The following is a 19,501-nucleotide window of genomic DNA, read 5'->3' on the forward strand; positions in this document are numbered from 1 at the left end:
GGTTTGAAGATTTTTCAAATTTTTCCAATTATATGTATATAAACTGAGGGTATTTTCATCAAAAAAACAATTTGTTTTTTTCATTCCATCCAAATTTTTCACAACCAAACAATGCAATCCTATTCAATTCATTCATAATACGAAAATTCCAAACATTTCTAATTCACAAACCAAACATGACACCGTAGTTAGCACCTTTTGAGCCACAAATATTTACATAAAAGAAATTTGTTTTATAACTTTATTTTGGTAAAAAAATATATAATAAATAATTATGAAAGAGAGAAATAACAATTCTGTTTATGGACAATGGAGATAAAATTAAAAAAAAAAAAAGTATAATACTGGAAAATGTTCAAAGATTACAAAACATTTTACCATTCTAATGCATATCACCACGAGCAACCATACTACCAAGATATAAATTCCTACAACTTTTTGGAACAACGAGCTCTGGTAGTATATGCTATGAAAGTAACAAAAAAATAAAAAAAATTAATAGGAATTGCAATATTACAACTCTCACAATTATAACGTACTGAATTCGTATCATAATATGATTCTAATATAGGACATGCCCCGTTGAGAAAGAAATAGCCTGATAACAGACAAGTCACAGTTGGACAACTTTCTTCATTTCTGGGAACCAGTCTCACCCTAACAGAGATCTTATCAATCAATACCGAATTTACCAAAAAGATACAGTATTTTACCAATTTCTTCCAGATGAGATGCAAAAAATGATATTACAAACACTGACCTACATGGATTAGTGTATTCCAAGCCCGCACTTTGTTTCTACAAAGAAATAAGATGTAGCTACAAGTCGCAAAAATGGAGTGTCAAGAGGTGTTAAAAAATAAAATGAAAATTAATAAGCTGAACAAATAACTCCCTATAGCTACACGACTTTGCACCAAATGACTCAGATAATTTGATCTGACACGATGATGAAAAGGAAGAAGGATAAGAAAATTTGTGGACAAAATATTACCACATATTCCGCCTGCACAATCATATAAGAATTCTCCAGCTGTATTTTGATGGGCCCAAGCACAAAATTTTCATGTCCCATGCATATTTCTTTTACTTGAAATAGTCTTGCCGGAGAATTGTGACAAAACTAGGAGGTGACCCATCTTCATCCTTCTGCTTACAGACTTCCCCATTGCCTTGGATGTACCATGATACTTTCGGAGATAATGGAGTATAAAGATCTGCATGTTCAGGATTATCAAATAAATGTTTGAGCTATTATATGTTGAGTCTCCTTTTCCCATTCTTTCATCAAGACCAGTATCAAAAACAGCAATCTCAGTAGGATTTCAACAACAGAAGTGATAGTTCTATTTATATATACTATAAAAAGCTCAATGGTCCTCAACAAAGACACGAGAATTTAGTGTTTGAAAAACCTAAAGAAAATCTACCTTCGTTATATAGCTTAAACAAAAAATATAAAACGATTGGGCACTGAAGGAACAAATGATCAAATACTCTCAGCCTTGTTTTACACATAAAACATCAATCAAGGGATAATCAAACCTTGGGCCATTGTCTTTGAAAAACATCACAATTATTAATCCCCCCATGGAGTAAACACAAAAAGTAAAAATAAAAAATTGAACTTCAGGCACAACTTTAGCCGCTCACATCATTGAAGCCAGTTGAAAGTGATACAGTGGTGAATCAACGATAAGCCAATAAAAAAAATGTTTTATACTACAAAACAGCTTGAATCAAGCCTCCAAACTCTAGGATCCTTCTTCAAAAATTTCAAGGTAAAATTGTCAAGCAACACAAAAAAGAGAAGACCATCATCAATACAAACCACTCAAAAGTCCTTATAAATTAAAATTCCACACTATACAAGGTAAACATAAAACAAAGAACTTTTGTTAGAAACTCATTGAGAAGCCAATAATGTGTAAGCAAGGAAACACATACAAAGCAGAGAATTAACTAACAAATAAATCCTCCCAAAAAAAATTTTCTGGTCATTCCCAACAGCATAACTCAAAATGAGAGAAAAACAAAGAACTATAGCTTTTTGAGGACCTCGACATGTATTAGCCGTCCCTACAATCACACCCATTACCAAGAAGACATTGTACTTTTAATAAACCCAGACCAAAGAGAATTGTGTTCCAACAGAAATCTCCAATGGCATTACCCAACAAAGCCATACTTCTCTTCACTATGGAGGGATAGCAAAGTGTTTGATTTGAATGCATTAAACCCCAAACCATCACTTGAAATTTCAGAGGTGGGTTAGGTTGGTGTGTTTGTCGGGGTGAGGAGTAACTCATCACATTGTTTTAATAAAAGTTTTTGAAGACTTTTAGTATAAATGAAAATGCATTTATTCTAATATATAATAATAAAAGGTTTTTAATAATATTCAATAAATGCATGTAAATCATATGTATATCAAAATTATGATTTATTAAAAAAAAATGTTATAGAAAATAAAATGTGGTCATAAATACCCACCCAAACTAAGTTGAAACAACCTGGTGGGTTTTTTTGCCATTCCTACTCCCCAAGACCAAGAAACATTTTTCCAACTGCAGTTATTTTCCTTCAACTCCATAGTCCCATCCCACAAGAAATCACTTAGAAAATTGTTTAATTCTATAAGCTGCAATATAACGATGATGATATTATTAAATAATAAATTATTCAAAAAAAAAAAATGATAAGAAATAAATAAGACTAAAATCACCGAATAAACTGAAAGCCTATTTTATATAAAAATGCTCTACATTCCAGCTATGCAATCTTTTTCTTCAATTTTTTGAGAATGGGGTTCCATAGCTTACCCTTCCAGGGTTATCTACGAAAAGAAGACTCCAGTAGTTTACATCCACTCACTAACACTGCATCCTGATCCATTTTTCAGATGAACCACTTTATGCAACAGCCACTCACCAACACTACAACCCAATCTTTTTGCCAAAGAAACAGCTTCCTGATCTTGCAAATTAACACCAACAATTACACTCTTTGACAACTTAAAGAGGCCCAAAACCAATCTAAATAGTCCAACAATCAAAGAAACTAGACACAGTAAAGTCCTTCCCAAAAGAAAAGAATAAAGTATCATCAAAACATTGAAATGAGGCACCATAATTCGATCCCTATCAACCATATTTTTATAACCAAGTATTGACCAAGATAACGTGTCAAGTCTTTTAAATAACCTTGAAGCCCCAAATTATATTACGAAAGCCATTATAAAATCGAGAAATATCCACAGACACAAGTATTTTCTAATACACCTTCTCGATTTATTACCAGAAACCTTCAGCTTCCAAGACAAAGTCCAAGTAATTTCAATATACATGGTCATAGGCTTCTTCAGGGTCAATTTTCAAGGAAAAGGACACCATCTCAGAGTTGAAATCTAATCTTATTGGGCAATGATCAGAAACAACTATTCCAATATATCCTGCTAAAACAAGGCAAATTAGCTTCAGTTTGAATATCTATCCAGTCTATGTTTCACATTATATCCTCAGTTCCACATAAAATAAGCTTCATGCAGAACCAGATCCATTAATTTTTTTTCTGGTGAGAAAAAGAAAAATTGAAATCTTTTATACTATGAATTCCTCCTCCCAACTTGACTTTTCTAACACAGATCTAATACTGAATAACCACCCTTGCTCCCATAAACACTTTTTTTTTTTTTTTAATTGATGGACTACTAGTTAACTTTTTTCAAATTCTCATTTATTATCAATGACTTTTATAGTTTATGGGTTTGGGTTTTTTGGGTCAAATGAGCATGCTATATTTTATAATTTTTACTGTCCATCAAAGTTTATAAATATGTACATATATATAAAGAGTAGTAGGTCATGAAAGACCGACTTTTCATTTTCTTAAAATTTCATCTCTTCATCTTCTCTTTTTTCCATTATTCTTCCTCTTAATTTATTATTTTATGTTTCAACTATCATTATTCTTTTTCTTTCTTTAATGATTCTTATCTGAAAATCAAACCAAAATAAAGGGAAAGAAAATTAGAGTGTTCATGAGTAAACAGCTTTGCCATATCTGCAAAAGCAGCAAATTCTTAAATTAAAAACACTTCTTTTGTATGCTAATTTTACCTGTAGAAACATTCACCGTTTACGTACTACAATTTTTTCTTCCATGTAGTTCAATTATACTTCCACTAGTACATCCAGAATTTCATTACATTTATATTTAAGCTTTTAGAAACAGTATATACAGATGGCATATGTATCAGGCATTACTTAAATATAATGTGCTCAGGTTGCTAAATTATATATTTACAACAGACATCAAAGGTTTGCCCACTGATATGCATGAGACATGTACCTGTAATAAAAGGTGGATCTGGCTCTCTTGTGCTATGCAATACAGTAGTTCCCGATAACACAGTGATAAACCCACAAAGCTCTGATGCTATGCTACTTGCACTTTGACCAGAATAATCCTAGAGCAGCCAGACAGACAATTAGAGACATTATGATACATAAGACTTGCCTGAATATGCGTATCTATGGCAGTGTATGCGATGACTGAGCTTTACCTTAAACATTATTGCACTGGCGAATATTGTAAAAGATGTGAACATAGCGTAATATATAGGAGAAACAACTGCTGTGTTGAAAGTATCCAATGCCTGCAACCATGCCAAAATCAGATATTATACAAAATTTGCACTGAAAAGATGAAAGCCAAATTATCATAAGTAGACATTATATAAGTTTGAAATAAAATGGTGAAAGCAAAATCATCATATGTTCACCAATTGATCCATAACTTCTAAGAAACATCAGATATTTTGATTTCCTAGAGAAACAAGAACAAATGCTGATTGATAAAGTATCTTGAAAAATGCTAAAAACACTCTTCTAACTCTCTATTTTGACAGATGTACAAAAAGAAAAATACAATGAATATGAAAGTAATCATTTATTTCTTATTTTTTTGTCTTTTGTACAAACACAATGAGAATGAGAGAGTGATAAACAGTGTAAAAGTTATTGGGCTTGCGGTTGGATGGCAAGACCTTAACCATCTGTTTGGGTTAACCAGAAATCTTATGTTCGAGTCTCTACATAGCCAGCTATCACATTTGTGTTCTTTTAACTACCCTCTATTTACCCAAAAAAAAAAAAAAAAAAAAAAAAAAAAGAACAGTGTAATAGAGTGTTTTGGCATTCTTGATCTTGAAGTACCTTACATAATTCCGTAAAAAATAAGATCAGAAATTCAATTATTCTGGAAAACTATTGCAAACACACTTAGGAGATGCATTAAAAGTCCATCTGCGCAATTATTAAAATATCTAAATCTCATTTTCAACAATATCACATACACCTTGTTAAAAGATAACTAGTGAAAAAAATGGTAGACAACTCCAGCCAAAACAGCAAAGCTCCGGCCAAAGAAGCACCCACACTCCGGTGACCAGCAAGAATCCGGCAGCAACAGGCCCTTTACTCCTACCTCACTTCAACACCAACGCACTCTACACTTCCGGTCAAAACAGAACCACAAACAGCCCTTTTACTCCTACTTCACTTCAACACCAAACAACACTCCAAAAAAACGAAAATAAACAAAACAACTCCAGCAACCAGCAAAACTCCAGCCACCCACCTTCTTCCCAATCCCGCCAAGCCAAGAAACAGCCCACACAAACTAGCTCAACCACAACAACCACCAACAAGCAAAGGAGAAGATAGCAGAGGCCAAGAAAGCAAACAACTAAACTAGAACAGAATAAGCAGCAGCAAAAAAAGCAAGGTTAGTGAGAGAAAATGCTCTCTCTTCTCTCTAGGATTAGTGAAACAGCCCACCTTCTATCCTTTTTCCCCCCCACCCACCACTCCTCACTCCACTCCACCTTCATCATCCATCCTCCACCTTTACCAATAAACACCTCCTTCTCATCTAACCAGCCATCCTCCATCTTTTTCGTCTTTTTTTTTTTTTTTTGGGTTTTTCTTCTGAACTTTTCTGGTCAATTTTGTTGTTGATTGAGTGGTGAGAGGTTGTTGTTATGAGTGGGTGTGTTTTGGAGTGGTGAAAGTCTTGTTGGTTTGGGTGCGATTTTGTGGTGTAGGTTGGTGTTGGGAGTGTTGTTGGCCGGAGTTGGGCTTGCTTGGCCTGAGTTTCATCCTGCTGAGCTGAAGCCTTTTGGTTTTGTTTAGGAGAGTTGGACGCCTTGCGTGTTGTTGTTTGCTGGTGTGCTTTGGGCTGGTTGTGCTTGTCATCGGAGCTTGTAGTTGTGCTCCGGAGTTTGGTTTTTCTTGTTGTTCGGAGCTTGTAGCTGTGCTGTCGGAGTTTGGTTCTTCTTGTTGGCTGGAGCTTTTCTGGTGTGGCTGGTCTTGGTTTCCTTTTCAAGAATGTGAGTGTGGTTGTTTGTTTGAATTCTTTCCCCTTTTATCTTTGGCTAAGATTCCTTTTCTTCTATTGGCTTGGTGGATTTTGCTTTATCCATTTCCTTTGGACTGGTTAATAGCAAGTTCCATATGATTTTCCTTTTCACCTCATTTTTCCTATTGGTTATTGTGATTGCCTTTATCCCTTATCTACACAAATCCCACATCTTCCTCCTACCTTGTCATGCCACCTCACTGCCTTGTCATCTCTCATCCCTCCACGTGTGCCACGTCACCCAGGTGACACATCATCAGGTGAGAAAAAAAAAAAAAAAATTTCATTTTTTTCTTGCTTCCTCTCTTCCTTGCCTCCCATGGGGCTGTTGAACGTGGGAGAACCTTTGGTTGTGAGTGAGCAGCATCCAAACATTGAGGAAAAGAAAATTGAAAGTGTTAGGAATGGTGCTTTGGTACCTACTGGAGTCTTGAAAGGGGCCACCATTTCTAATAGAGAGTTTGTCCAAGTCCGGTTGGTGAAACCTATTAATGGAGGGAATTCTGAATTTGAGAAAGGAGAAATCATTTGGGTGGATAAATGACTGTTCGTGCTGAATCCAAGAGTGCTTTGGAGGGTACCCGTGTTTCTTCTAGGTAGCTGAAAATGGGCAAGACACAATCTGTCATGTTGTGGATAAGGGTCGTGAGGTTGTAAGGCCACATATTGTTATAGAAAAATCAGGCCGGAATGATGTGCCATTGGCTAAAGGTGAGTTCAATCCGCACTAGTGAGCTGCTCTGACAAAGGGGAGATTTTATGAAAATGTGACAGCGAAGGTCGATGAAGATTTCTAAGGATTACCCCCCTCTCCTAAGCAAAGTGGTGGATGGAGTGAATAGAATGAGAAGCCAAATGGTTGTGGTGATCAAAAACAGGTGAAAGGGAGAAAAAAGAGCTTGGACAAGTGTTCTTGTCTCAAAGAGATCTGATATTTCCCTTGAATATGTCAAACCAAATATGAGCAAGGAAGGTGCTAAGTTTAGAATTTCAATCCCTACTGAAATTGCGGCTTTAGGAATAGACAAATGGAGTCATTGTCTAGTCGGGTTTTTCCTTGGAAGAAATTGCCATTTAACCAAGTAAGGAGCTATGTTGATAGAAATTGGAGTCGTTTTGGAGCTGTGGGGTCCACTTCATATGGGCATGGGGGCTATTTGCTCAAGTTCCCAGATGAGGTTACTAAAATGGATGTGCTAGAGGGTGGTCCATGGTTCATAGGAGGGCACCTTTCTTTTGAAGTTATGGACTCCGAATTTGTCACTGGGCATGAATGATTACTAGGGTACCCATATGGGCGAAATTCTACGGTATCCCACTTGAATTATGGACCCCCAAGGGCTTAAGTCTATAGCAAGTGTAATAGACACCCCCTCTTTATATGACAATATTACGGAGTCAGGCGAAAGCTTGAGTTTGCTAAAGTGTGCTTTGAGATGGTTCTTTGGCAAAGTTTAAGGAGGAATTGAGCTGAGATGCCAAGTGTGTGAGATTGCATTAGTTAAGGTGGAGTATGCATGGAAGCCATTTACCTGTGCTTGGTGCAAAACGTTCGGGCATTTGCAAAGAAACTATCATTGGTCCTAAGGAAACCGGACCGTTGTTACCCAAAAGCCAACTTCTCCTCATTGTCAAGAATGGAGACAAGTTGCTAGCAAGAAGAATATAAGTGTCGCTCGAGAAGTGGTCAGCAAAGGGTTGAGGGAAAGAAGGAAGGTAAGGCCCCTAAACCTTGTGAAAGTATGAACCAATTTGTGGTGCTATCCAAAGAGGGTGAGGAAAAGAAGATGTTTGCCGATGGAGAGAGGAAGAGCGGGAATGGTATTGAGGAAGGCTGGAAAGTGAACAAGTTGGTGTAGAGCGGTTTTGGGGGAGGAAAGCTGCAAATGCCATAGGATAGAGAGGAGAGAACTCCAACTACCAATGTTGTTTTCTTGAATACATTTGAGGCAGTGACATGGAAACTAGCTCTCCATTTATCAACCGTTTGGAACCTGTACGCGTGGATGAAAAGGAAGATTAAAAGAAAAGGGAAGCCTTCTAAGAATAAACGGAAGAAACTAGCGAAGAAGGCGAGAACTCCACTAAAGCTACCTCATAGCCATGGTTAAAGTTGTCGCGTGGAATGTTAGGGGCTTAATTCCCCCATAAAACAAAAAGAGGTAAGGAATCTTATTATAGCAATAATTAAGTTATGTCTGTTTTGGAGACTAGGTTAGGGAGAATAATATGGATGTTGTTAGGAAAATGGTGTTTCGCAATTGGGCTATGGTTGAGAACTATTGTTTTTGTGAAAGGGGAGAATTTGGGGGAGGTTGGGATGGAGATATTTTGCATGTGCAGGTTATCCAACTTTAGCTCAAGCAATTCTTGTAAGGTTAGAATTTTGAAAGATAATTCCATGCTCTTTTGTTCTATTGTCTATGGGTGAACAGTGTAGGGGAAAGAAGAGCTATGGAAGGAGCTTATCCACCATGCCAATGTTAGCCATCGTGAGCCATGGGTTTTATGGCGACTTTAATGCGGTTAGATTTGCGGGGGAAAAGAAGGGAGGTTCTAATCAATGGAATTCGCAATGTGAAGAGTTTACTGACGTGTAAGGAAGTTGTATTGATATCTTAATGTCATTGGGTCATCTTCACTTGGAATAACAGAGGAGAGCTCAATAGGAGATTTGGTGCAAACTGATCGGGTGATGTTGTAATGCTTTGGAGCAGCAGTTTCCCAACTCTTTTGCATCCTTCCTTACTCCGGGCATATCAGACCATTGTCCAATGCGGTTGATAGTGGACTGAACTTTCAAGGTAAGAAATCCCCTTTCAAGTTTTTCAACTTTTGGGCAGCATGAGGACTTTTTACCTATGGAGAGAGTGTGGAGTGTAGAGGTGGAGGTACCCCAGTACACTGGTCTCTTAAAAGCGTTGAAGTTGAGCTTAAGAGACTAAATAGAAAGGAGTTCTGGAACATTTCGGAAAGAGTAAAATTTGCAAGAGATGATCTAGCCCAAGTCCAAGAAAGGCTTGTTGTGGATCCGGTTGATGATGCTCTTTTGCAAGAGGAAAGGTAAGGTGGAAAAGATGGTCAAGATTTCAAAAGCCGAAGAATCACTAGCCAAGCAAAAGTCTAGGGTTAAATGGTTACGGGAAGGGATGCTAACACTTCTTACTTCTTTAAATCGTTGCTAGATGGAGGAATAGAAATAAGATTGTGTCCTTGGAAATTGGGGAAGACTCGGTTACTAGTGATCAAGATATAATCAAAGACAGTTTGTGTCTTTCTACTCAAATCTTTTTAAAGATAAGTGTCCGGGTGTTTCCTAGAGGGCATAGAGGAACTTATCAACCCTGTTATTTGGAGGAGAGGCCAATTCTATGATTAGTGAGGTTCCAAGAGGAGATTCAAGAGACCATGTTTGGAATGAGTAAAGACAAGCACCGGGCCAGATGGATATGGAGCTTTTTTCTTCAAAAAAGCTTGGGATATTGTAGTCATGATGTTGTTAAAGCGATCCAAAATTTCTTCAAGTCTGGGAAGATACTTAGAGAGTGAATTGTGCCATTATTGCATTAGTCCCAAAGAATGAAAATCCCCATCTTGTAATGAGTTTCGGCCGATCTCAGGTTGTCCACCATCTACAAATGCATCTCCAAGATTATGGCCAATAGAGTTAAAAGAGTTTTGCCTCAGTTCGTCGCAAAGCCCAAGGTGCCTTCATGGGGGGGAGGAAAATTGTGGATAATATCCTTTTGAGCCAAAACTTCTCCACCACTATGACAAGAAGTCAGCCAAAGGGGTTAGATGTGCAATGAAGGTAGACCTTATAAAACTTATGATTCTGTAAGATGGGATTTCGTTATTAAAGCTTTAGAGCTTCTCGGTTTCCTTTGAAGTTTATTGGATGGTAGAAGATGCATCAAAACTCCTAAATTACTCTGTAGCCGTTAATGGGGAATTAACCGGATTCTTTAGCGCTTCTAGAGGGCTTAGGCAGGGAGACCCTATCTCTCCATATCTCTTTGTGATTGCCATGAAGGTGCTATCAAGACTTCTAAATAGAGCAACAGAGGAACCTTCTTTTAAGCACCATTGGAGGTGCAAAGAGTTAAACCTAACCCATCTTTGTTTTGCAGATGATTTAATGATCTTTTGCCATGCGGATGAAAACACTCTTGGCATTGTCAAGAGAGCATTGGATCGTTTCACCTTTTGGGCGGAGTTAGAAGCAAACCCCTCAAAAAGCAACATTTTCTTCTCTGGGGTGAGTGAGGAGAGCAAACAAGCTTTTTTGTCGATCCTTGGGTATCAAGAAGGAAAGCTACCAATGAAGTATTTGGGTGTCCCTCTCATAACCAAAAAACTTTCTCTTGCTGATTGTAAACCTTTGGTAAACAAAATCTTGGCTTGCATTCAATCTTGGCGAAGCAAATTCCTCTCCTATGTTGTCGAGTAATTCTCATTAAGGCCATTCTTTTTAGCATTCAAGTTTATTGGTCATCTATTTTCGTGCTCCCTTCAAAGATACTCAATGAAATTGATGCTAAGTTAAGGGCTTTCCTATGGTCTGGGAGTGACATGAAAACCTCAAAGGCCAAAGTTGCATAGGAAGAGGTTTGTATCCCTATTGAAGAAGGTGGGTTGGGGATTGTGAGAGCTAAAGATTGGAATAAGACAGCCATGATGAGACATGTTTGGAATCTTAATCAAGTACGTATCGGCTTCGGATGGGCTGAGTAGATCAAAGCAACCTACTTGGCAAGGAAGAGCTTTTGGGAGATTCCTATTCTTTCGGATGCTTCTTGGGCTTGGAGGAGTATTTTGAAGCTTAGAATGGAAGCTAGAGAGCACATCAAAGTCATCATCGGAAATGGTCAAGCAACTTATGTTTGACATGATAATTGGCACCCAAGAGGCCCTCTCAAGGATAGATATGGCAGCCGCATTGTATATGATTCGGGGCTACAACATCTTGCTAAGGTGTGGGAGATTTGGGATGGGACAAGGTGGCGATGGCCAACGGCTAATTCTTAGGCTTTGATGGACATGAAGGATTCTATCGACTTTGATCCAAAGGCAGGCGAGGACGTGGTTGTTTGGAAGCCTAATGCATCCACGACACTCCATGATCACGTGGATGGCATGTAAGGATCGGCTTCAGACCAGGGACAAACTGATGAGGTATAGAATAGCCTCTAGCAATGCGTGCTGTTTTTGTAATCATGGGCAAGAAACGATCGATCATCTCTTTTTTGCTTGTCCTTTCACCCAAAGGATTTGGAACCGAATCCTTGAGCTCTCTTCTCTTGGGTATGTCACCTAGCCTTGGAACGATTATGTTGAGCACATAACTAGTAGGTGGAGGAAGAAAAAGCTAAAGTACTCTATAGGGAAGCTAAGTTTGGGAGCCACCGTTTACTCTATTTGGAGAGAGAGGAATAGCCGGATTTTTGGTGGGGAATGCAAGCATGCACATACGCTCTACAACTCCATCAAGAATATGGTGAGGGAGAGGACTATAAACCTTAGCAAGATCACAAAGAATACCTACAATAGAAGACTTGCCGAGAAATGGGGTCTCCCTATGTCTATTTTTAAAACATCTCATGAGAGGTAATTATATGGTTTGTATTTATGTGATGGGTTTTTTGTCATGTAAGGGGATTGGGTTATATGACATCCCGACGGGTGATTGTGCTAGAAAAGGCTACTTTGACAATTGGAAGTCTTAGAGTGTTGATCTAGTGCTTTGTCTTTGTGTCATTAACGGGCCCTACCTTGTTAATGTCCATGTTTATGGAATTCTTATTAATAATGCTTATGCATATGGGTTTTATGCTCTGATACTTTTGAACCTAACCCAGGGCATGTCCTATGATAAGTGGGATTCATTGTATTCTTTAATCTCTACTTGGTTCCATTCCTTTGACAAGCAGAATGGGAAAAAGAGAAGATTAGGGGTAGACTTAGATAGTATCATTCCTTTGCTCCTAACCTAGGGCTTGTCCTGAGATAGGTTGGCCGACTTTGAGGCCTTTTGTACATTCTTTCCCCTTTCTATAAAAGCTTACTTATCCAAAAAAACAAAAAAAGATAACTAGTGAGTTACACCTTAGCAGAAAGTAGAAATATTCTGGGCAATAGTAACATAGTGCATTTTTTTTGTTTTTGATTGCACATATTATATTCACACTTTTTTGAGCCTTTTGCATAGTTTCTTGACCATTCCCAGGAAATAGCCCCTTTAAAGTGGACGGTTGGTCCACCTTTATTCTTTCTTGCTTCTTTATAATACAATATTTCTATATTAAATGAAAAAAAAATTAAAAAATAAAAAAAAATAAAAGCAGATTAAAGGCATTAAGCATTCAAATAACACTATAGAATCAGATGAATTTGATTTGCTAGATAAATATAAATGGTCCAAGATTATATCCTTGTCAATATACATCTATCTTACTCAATGAATAAATCTACTTTCTGATAAATTTATTCTGGTGTCATCCTCCCTCATAAGCACTTACTACCCAAAAAAATGTCACAAAAACCTGAAAACGCTGATAAAAACATAGAGACAAGCGACAACCCAATATGTCGTACCTCACCACTGACCACACCTTGCCAATCCGGGTCACATTTTGTTACCATACATACTTGTCTTATTTTTTCTGATCTATACTAACTTTACTATAGATGAAATTAAAGCATATTATATTAATTTTCCATGTCAATTCCCTTATTGACAACTTAACTAAACTATAAACTAATTTTTTAGAGCTTTTACAAAGGTTTTCCCAGTTATTCAAACATCTTTAGCCAGTTGATCACCCCTCAAAACTATTTATGTCAGAATTTTACCACCACCTGAAATACCACTTAGCCTAAGCCAAGAATGGCTTGATTTCTTCTTTTCCCAGACAACTTTCCAAAAGTTTACCCACCTTGTCAACCAATTACTCGTAAAACGAATCATAAGAGTCAAACTGGTCCTATGAGTGAGAATGATGCTTGAAGCAAGGTTAAACATGATGGTGAATATGATGCTAAAACTGAAGACCATATTAAAATTAGTAAATCATCTCATGCTAAAATTGATCGTAAACTAAATATTAATATTCATTTCATTGGTTGCGCCTCTTATTAATTGTATGTTCACTAACTTTTCTTCAAGGTTAATTTACAATCTAGTAATTAATTATAAAACAATGTATACTCACCAAGGCATTTACGAGCCTCTAGTAGTTTCTTCTACGAAGTTTTGTGGATTATTTACCATAGCTTGATCAAGTTGATGCCACATTGAGATCTAATCCTCTCTATCTAAGCGACTGGATTATTATTCTTACATTTTGGTTGATCTCTCTCATATGTCCAGTGTAAGATCAAATTAGGCATTTTCAAGTCTATTGATAACATTCAGTTTATATATGGTGCCTCTCTACTGATCAACGCCTCAGCAGTCATGTTTTACTTAACAGGAGAGAATCATGGAGAACCTATGATCTACTAATTTAGGGAAATAAGATATTTACTACTTGTTATATTTAGATTTGATTCCCTACAGTTGAATTTTTAATTTAGGTCAGACTGAACAAGCTATTAGAAGTATATTTATATTTCCTATTTTTTTTAGGACTGGCCATCATATAAATAAGGACCTAGATTACAGCTGTATGTAAGACTTTGATGGATTGTTGAATACAAATATTTGATCTCTCCCCCTATAAATTGTTTCTTCCTGTAATTCCTTTGTTTTTCTCTCCATTCTTATTATCCAAAACAATGACACATAATCCCTAAGAATACATTCAAAACTTTAGAGCAAAATAACCATGTCACTTTGATTAGTATATTAAAGAAATCTCCACTGGAAAAATAGATTCTGCACATCATAGCAGCTTAAGTGAACATAAATATTAATTTGAGGGAAGAACATCCTGCCATGTTTTTTTTTTATTTTTTTTTATTGGATATGAAACTATGAAAGATGTATTATAGAAAAGATCGACAAAAGTGAACAAGCAATCCTCTAAAGAAAGACAAGCTTGAGAAAACAAGAAAAAAGGTTTACACAATGTATACCAAACAGCCCAAAGATGACAATCATAAAAAGATGACCAAAAAATAAACCAAAAGCTTCAACAATCAAAAGCAATCATGCCCCAAAACTCTCTCCCAGTTTAAATGAATTATAAAGAAAGAAGAATCTCTAAATTATTGTCAATGACACTCAAAGGGAAACTAAATGTCAAACTATATCCCACAAAGAAGGGATGTCTTCCTCTCTGTTAATATAAAGAAAACCTTCAATTCCTCAATCCAAATTACCCAAAACAATGACAAAACAACACATTTCCACAACTTTAGCTTAATTAATCCTGCCAAAAGTGTCCAAGAACTTTGAGAGAGAGAATTTATCAAAGGCTGGAATGATGCAAGAAATTTTAGCTATTTGAATCAGTTTAAACCAAAAACCAATAGCAAGGGACAATGAAGGAATAAACAGTCTTTGTTTTGCTTCTTTTAAATAACACACCAAGAGGGAGTCAAGACAGAATAAGGAATCTTCAGTGAAAAACTTCACCTGTATTGATTCTATTGTGAGCTAGGGCCCAAGCAAAAATTTGAGCCTTACAAAGGACTTTGGCCTTTCAAATTATTCCATCCAACAACAAAGAAGAGTAGGAGGGATCATTAATGAACCAAGAGAAATAAGATTTACATAAAAAAAAAAAAAAGTTGAATCCACTTCAAATCTCTCCGATCCTCTTTAAGCTCATTAATAGATAACATTATTTACTGAAACCAGTAGAACAGAAAGATCCTAGATATCTATCTCATTCAAATTCCTCAAAAGGTCAAAATTAAACTTCAACTGTGGAGAGGGCAACCAAGTATACCACTCTAGATTTGATAGAGACATTATGAGATCTCAAACATCCCTAAAGATAATAGAACATGCAACACAAAGGATTATCCTACTGCCAAGCATATTCCAAAAGGCAAATTATATCCCAATTCCCTACTTCTAGAATAATATGAGAAAGAAATGCATATTAGTATTTTGATATAGATTTCCAAGGGCTTCAAGGGAATCCATTAGCCACCATCTTAGAATCCCAATCATTTACATGAGGACCATATTTACTCTTTATAACCACATACCATAAGGAGGACTTATGACAACAACAAAATGAAAGACCAAAAGTTGAGACATGTCAGAACATTTTTTTTTTTTTTGGAAAGGTAAGAGACATGTCAGAACATGTCTTCTAGCTCACTCCACTTTTATGATTCAACATTTTTCTAGTTGCTCTCTCCAATTAATTGACATTTTAAACAGAGAATATTTCCAAATAATGTCCTTGGATTATTCCTAAATTTATATTTACTAGGGGAATCAAAAGTACTTAAGGTTATAAAAATATACACTAGTGAAGGCCAAGAAAGAGGAATAAGATTGCTTCAGAATTGCCAAAAATGGTCTAGGTTTTGTAGTGACAATAGTTATTCTACACTTGAAACTAGGAAACTTTTGAGATATGATATCCCCAATTACTTGGTCCTAAAGAGATCTAAACCTCTGACTTCTTAGCTGGAAACCAAGGGTCAAACCATTCAAGCTTTAAAATAATGTTATCATGTTATCACAGGCCAGGGAGTATGAGCATGAGCATCATGGAAGATACTAGGATTTGAAAATTTTGAGATATGTAAAAGAAACCAGGTCCTCATTCTACCTAATGGAGTCCCACCTGACAACCTAAAAGACACCATACAAAGTTGATATCATCTGAGCACTAGCACTAATCCATCAGTTTAGAGAGCAAATCAGTCAGCACAACAATAGAACAGCTACCTCTTCTAATAATAGGAACTTTAGCCGCTAGCAATAACAATGACCCTAAATATTACTCTTACAATAAATAAGATACTGACCATGTTTAGATAGTTTAATTGTGTGATGATACAGGTAATTGCAACCATTGCAAAAATCCATGTCTGAAAATATTTGGCTTGGTTTATTCCCTCTAATGTTAACTTTATTGCAATGCCAATGGCTTTAACACTCATAACCTGCGCCACAAAGAAAAAAAAAACTCATTAAACCAAGGTTCTTTAAGCGCATTAGGATGATCCAAAAATGTGAGGAGCCACAAATACTAACCGTCAACGACCCAATTACAGAGCAAATTCCTATATAGATCATTATGTTGGTTTGGCCATATCGAGGAGCACAATACAAGATCAATACCAATGCTACAGCTACTACTGAGCCCACATACAAAAGAAATGCTGGAAAAAAGAACAGATAAACCAGTCAGGAGATGAGTTAGAATCATAGATGATGAACATTCGACAACCAAGAAATAAGAAAGATGGGCAGCATACCAGGTTGTGTAGCTAGTTCCCAGATTTCCTCAACTGAATCAATAGATTCCTCTTGCGGAGCATGAAGCACAATCACTACAGAACCCACTACACATAAAAGACACCCCAACATTCCCATTTTCTGTAACTTCTCCTTCAATAAGAGATGCGCTAAAACAGCACTGCCCATTTGCAAATAATTTTTAGACACGACAACTTAGGGTAAAGAAAACAACACTACAAAATAAGAACAGAAGTTAATAAACTCAAATTACCTAACAATGATACTCAGTGCACCAAGCGGAGTAACTAGAGCGGCAGGCGCATAAATATATGCTACAAAATTTGCAATCTCTCCCACAATCACTACAGAAACAATTAATAATGATAATAAATAAAAATTAATAAAAAGGCGCAATCAAACGTAATTAAAAAAATAAAAACTTACTAGTAACCATGCCGATCCACCATAGCGGCTCTAACAGATAACCATATCCTCCAGAACCTTAATTTAAAAAAATAAATTAAATCAATCTAACAAGAAATGGTAAAAGCAATACATATATTGAAAATTACAAAAAGAAAAAGAAAAAGAAAGTTACTAGCACTGGGACCGTTGACACCGGCCTTCCTGAGGCCCTTCTTCTTGATGATAAAACTGGATCCTATAAAGGCACTTGAGACCACAGCAAGTAAAAACCCTTTGAGATTACTGGAGTACATCTATTTCTATTTTAATTCAATGCCACTCATCACTCATTGATTATATTTGATTTCATTGATTCAAGAGGAATTTTATTATTATTCCAGGAAATTGGCAAGGAGAAGGAGGTCGTTAGGACCGTAATTCGTCTCCCCTCCACCTGCCAGTCCTCTACTTTAGTTCTATTAAATTCCTGTTTTATATTACTGTACATCCATTTATTATATTAGATAATGTGTGAATTAATAAATAATCAATTTGTACTATTCTAAAATTTTAAACCAAAACCCTAAAATTATGGATGCAGTCAAATAGGTACCAAAAAGTAATAGGTCCAAGTCCAAACAAAAATATAAAAAGCCCAAAGCAAAGAGAAAAAGTCTAAGGGAGAGAACAAGCCCAAAGCCCATTCTTAAAGGGAAGTTACAATAAGTTGTTGGGGATTGCTTATGTCCATTTTCAAGTCTTAACATGGACGGTAGAATTGGATGCACAATTTATTTGCTTTTGTACAAACAAGAGTATATTTTTGTATGTCTCTTGGCTTTTCATTTTTTATTCTAACCCAAGACATGTCTTTAGGTAGGTTGGCTGTTTTTTTAGGTCTATTTGTACATTCTTCATTCTTTTTAATACACATTTACTTACCAAAAAAAAAAGTTATCGTAAAAGACTTTCGTAACATTTTCAAGTTGTTAATTGTGACGCAACTAGATTTTATGTAAACAAGCCGTGTCTTATGCTCAATACAAAAGTAAAAGCATTATCGTATTTGCAAAATTCATTGTACATATGGTGCAAATATTATCGAAAAGGCCGTAACATTTTCGAGCTGCCGATTAAAACCCTATTCGATTTTATCTGCGATATATATATAGTGGATCTTCGCCAAAGCAAGAATTTGTCACAGGTGAAGGTGAAAAGGCTAGAAAAAGCCAAGGTGTGGGCTCATATAAAGCAACGCCAATGCCCCATTTAAACCATTAGATAAAACTCATGGTCAGGGAATAAGGTGCATGTTGTAGATGCCAGGTGTCGTAGCCACAAAACCCGCACGCTTCACAACAATTATTGGGAATAAACGCCTCGCATCAAATGCCATAACGGAGTCTAACTGCAAATTTCATAATTCAAAATTTAATCGCCTAAAGGACTGTGGTGTAGACGCCTAACTTTGGAATAAAAAGCAGCAATGTTGTAGCATCTGTGACCCTGCAAGAGTCGACTCAGAGAATTCGAGCAGCAAAATTGGTTTACAAAGACAGCTGCTTAACTCTTCAAATGAGGGGGCCCGAATTTCTCCAAGGGTAAAATAATAAATTCCCTCTTTAATACTACTTGCCCATCAAGTAAGTAATATAAGGAATATGAGTTAAAATTAGACTAGCAAACGGGTGGGTTGGGTGGGTATGGTCCAGGTAACAGAGGATCGCGGGTGAAACGGGTCACGGGTTTACGGGTTGACATTTTCATGATCTGTATCCGTCCATGCGGTTATAGGTCACCCGTGAAAATAAAGGGAAGAAACAAAAACATATCTCTGTGCCTCAAGAGTCGCTCAAACAAAGAAGAAATCTCAGGAGTTTCAGCTTCAGAGGCCATGGCAGAAAGCGAAAGATCAGAGAAGTGAAGAAAGCGTGGAGAGAAATCTGAATAAGTGAATAATGGAATTGTGGGGAGAGAATTGGAAAGGAGATATAAGGTAGCGAGAGGAAGGTTGTGGAGAGATCTGGAATACCGAATAATAGAAGATTCACTGTTGATGATTATCTCATTAAAATATTGTCGTCTTTTTCAGTTGAGAGAAGATATTATTGGGGCAGTATTGGACACCTCTAACGTATGAGTATCAGCAATGAAGCATTAGTGCATAACCACTGTTCTTTCCTCTTTTTTATCTTATTCATTAATTTTCTTCACAGAGATAAGCCTTCATCTCCACCGTCCAATCATGCCCAGCCGTCGTTTCAGATTCGTGCTCCTCTTCCTCCATCGCAGCCACCGCCTTCACCT

The 19,501-nt window shown here is 36.7% G+C and overlaps 1 protein-coding gene across 3 annotated transcripts; it reads right to left on the reverse strand.

Annotated features, from left to right (window-relative positions):
* Nucleotides 1-480: 480 nt before the first annotated feature.
* LOC116144698 (probable magnesium transporter NIPA6) lies at nucleotides 481-17,689 on the reverse strand. Of its 3 annotated transcripts, XR_004130301.1 has the most exons (10): nucleotides 17,388-17,688; nucleotides 17,234-17,290; nucleotides 17,061-17,151; nucleotides 16,807-16,967; nucleotides 16,583-16,710; nucleotides 16,354-16,491; nucleotides 4,565-4,657; nucleotides 4,351-4,468; nucleotides 995-1,217; nucleotides 483-819 (listed from the first exon to the last, which is right to left on the reverse strand). XR_004130301.1 is itself a non-coding variant. In XM_031430147.1 (9 exons), the coding sequence occupies exons 1-9, from the start codon at nucleotides 17,506-17,508 to the stop codon at nucleotides 1,087-1,089; spliced, it is 1,008 nt and encodes a 335-aa protein (XP_031286007.1). In that variant the 5' UTR covers nucleotides 17,509-17,689; the 3' UTR covers nucleotides 481-1,086. The 3 variants fall into 3 exon arrangements, 2 of the variants coding, with proteins under 2 accessions (XP_031286007.1, XP_031286006.1); XM_031430147.1 differs by having other exon boundaries at nucleotides 481-1,217; nucleotides 17,061-17,121; nucleotides 17,388-17,689; XM_031430146.1 differs by having other exon boundaries at nucleotides 482-1,217.
* Between the last annotated feature and the right edge of the window lie 1,812 nt (nucleotides 17,690-19,501).

Source organism: Pistacia vera, unplaced genomic scaffold (assembly GCF_008641045.1).
Source record: "Pistacia vera cultivar Batoury unplaced genomic scaffold, PisVer_v2 Contig451, whole genome shotgun sequence".
NCBI classification, from domain to species: Eukaryota; Viridiplantae; Streptophyta; class Magnoliopsida; order Sapindales; family Anacardiaceae; genus Pistacia; species Pistacia vera.

Bases quoted from the DNA above. Each gene is read 5' to 3' on its own strand.
- LOC116144698 (XM_031430146.1), bottom strand. From the start codon at position 17,508: ATGTACTCCAGTAATCTCAAAGGGTTTTTACTTGCTGTGGTCTCAAGT. The intron at 4,469-4,564 runs GTAAAGCTCAGT...TGGCTGCTCTAG, and splicing joins CCAGTGCAATAATGTTTAAG to GATTATTCTGGTCAAAGTGC. The intron at 1,218-4,350 runs GTACATGTCTCA...CTGAACATGCAG, and splicing joins AGATCCACCTTTTATTACAG to ATCTTTATACTCCATTATCT.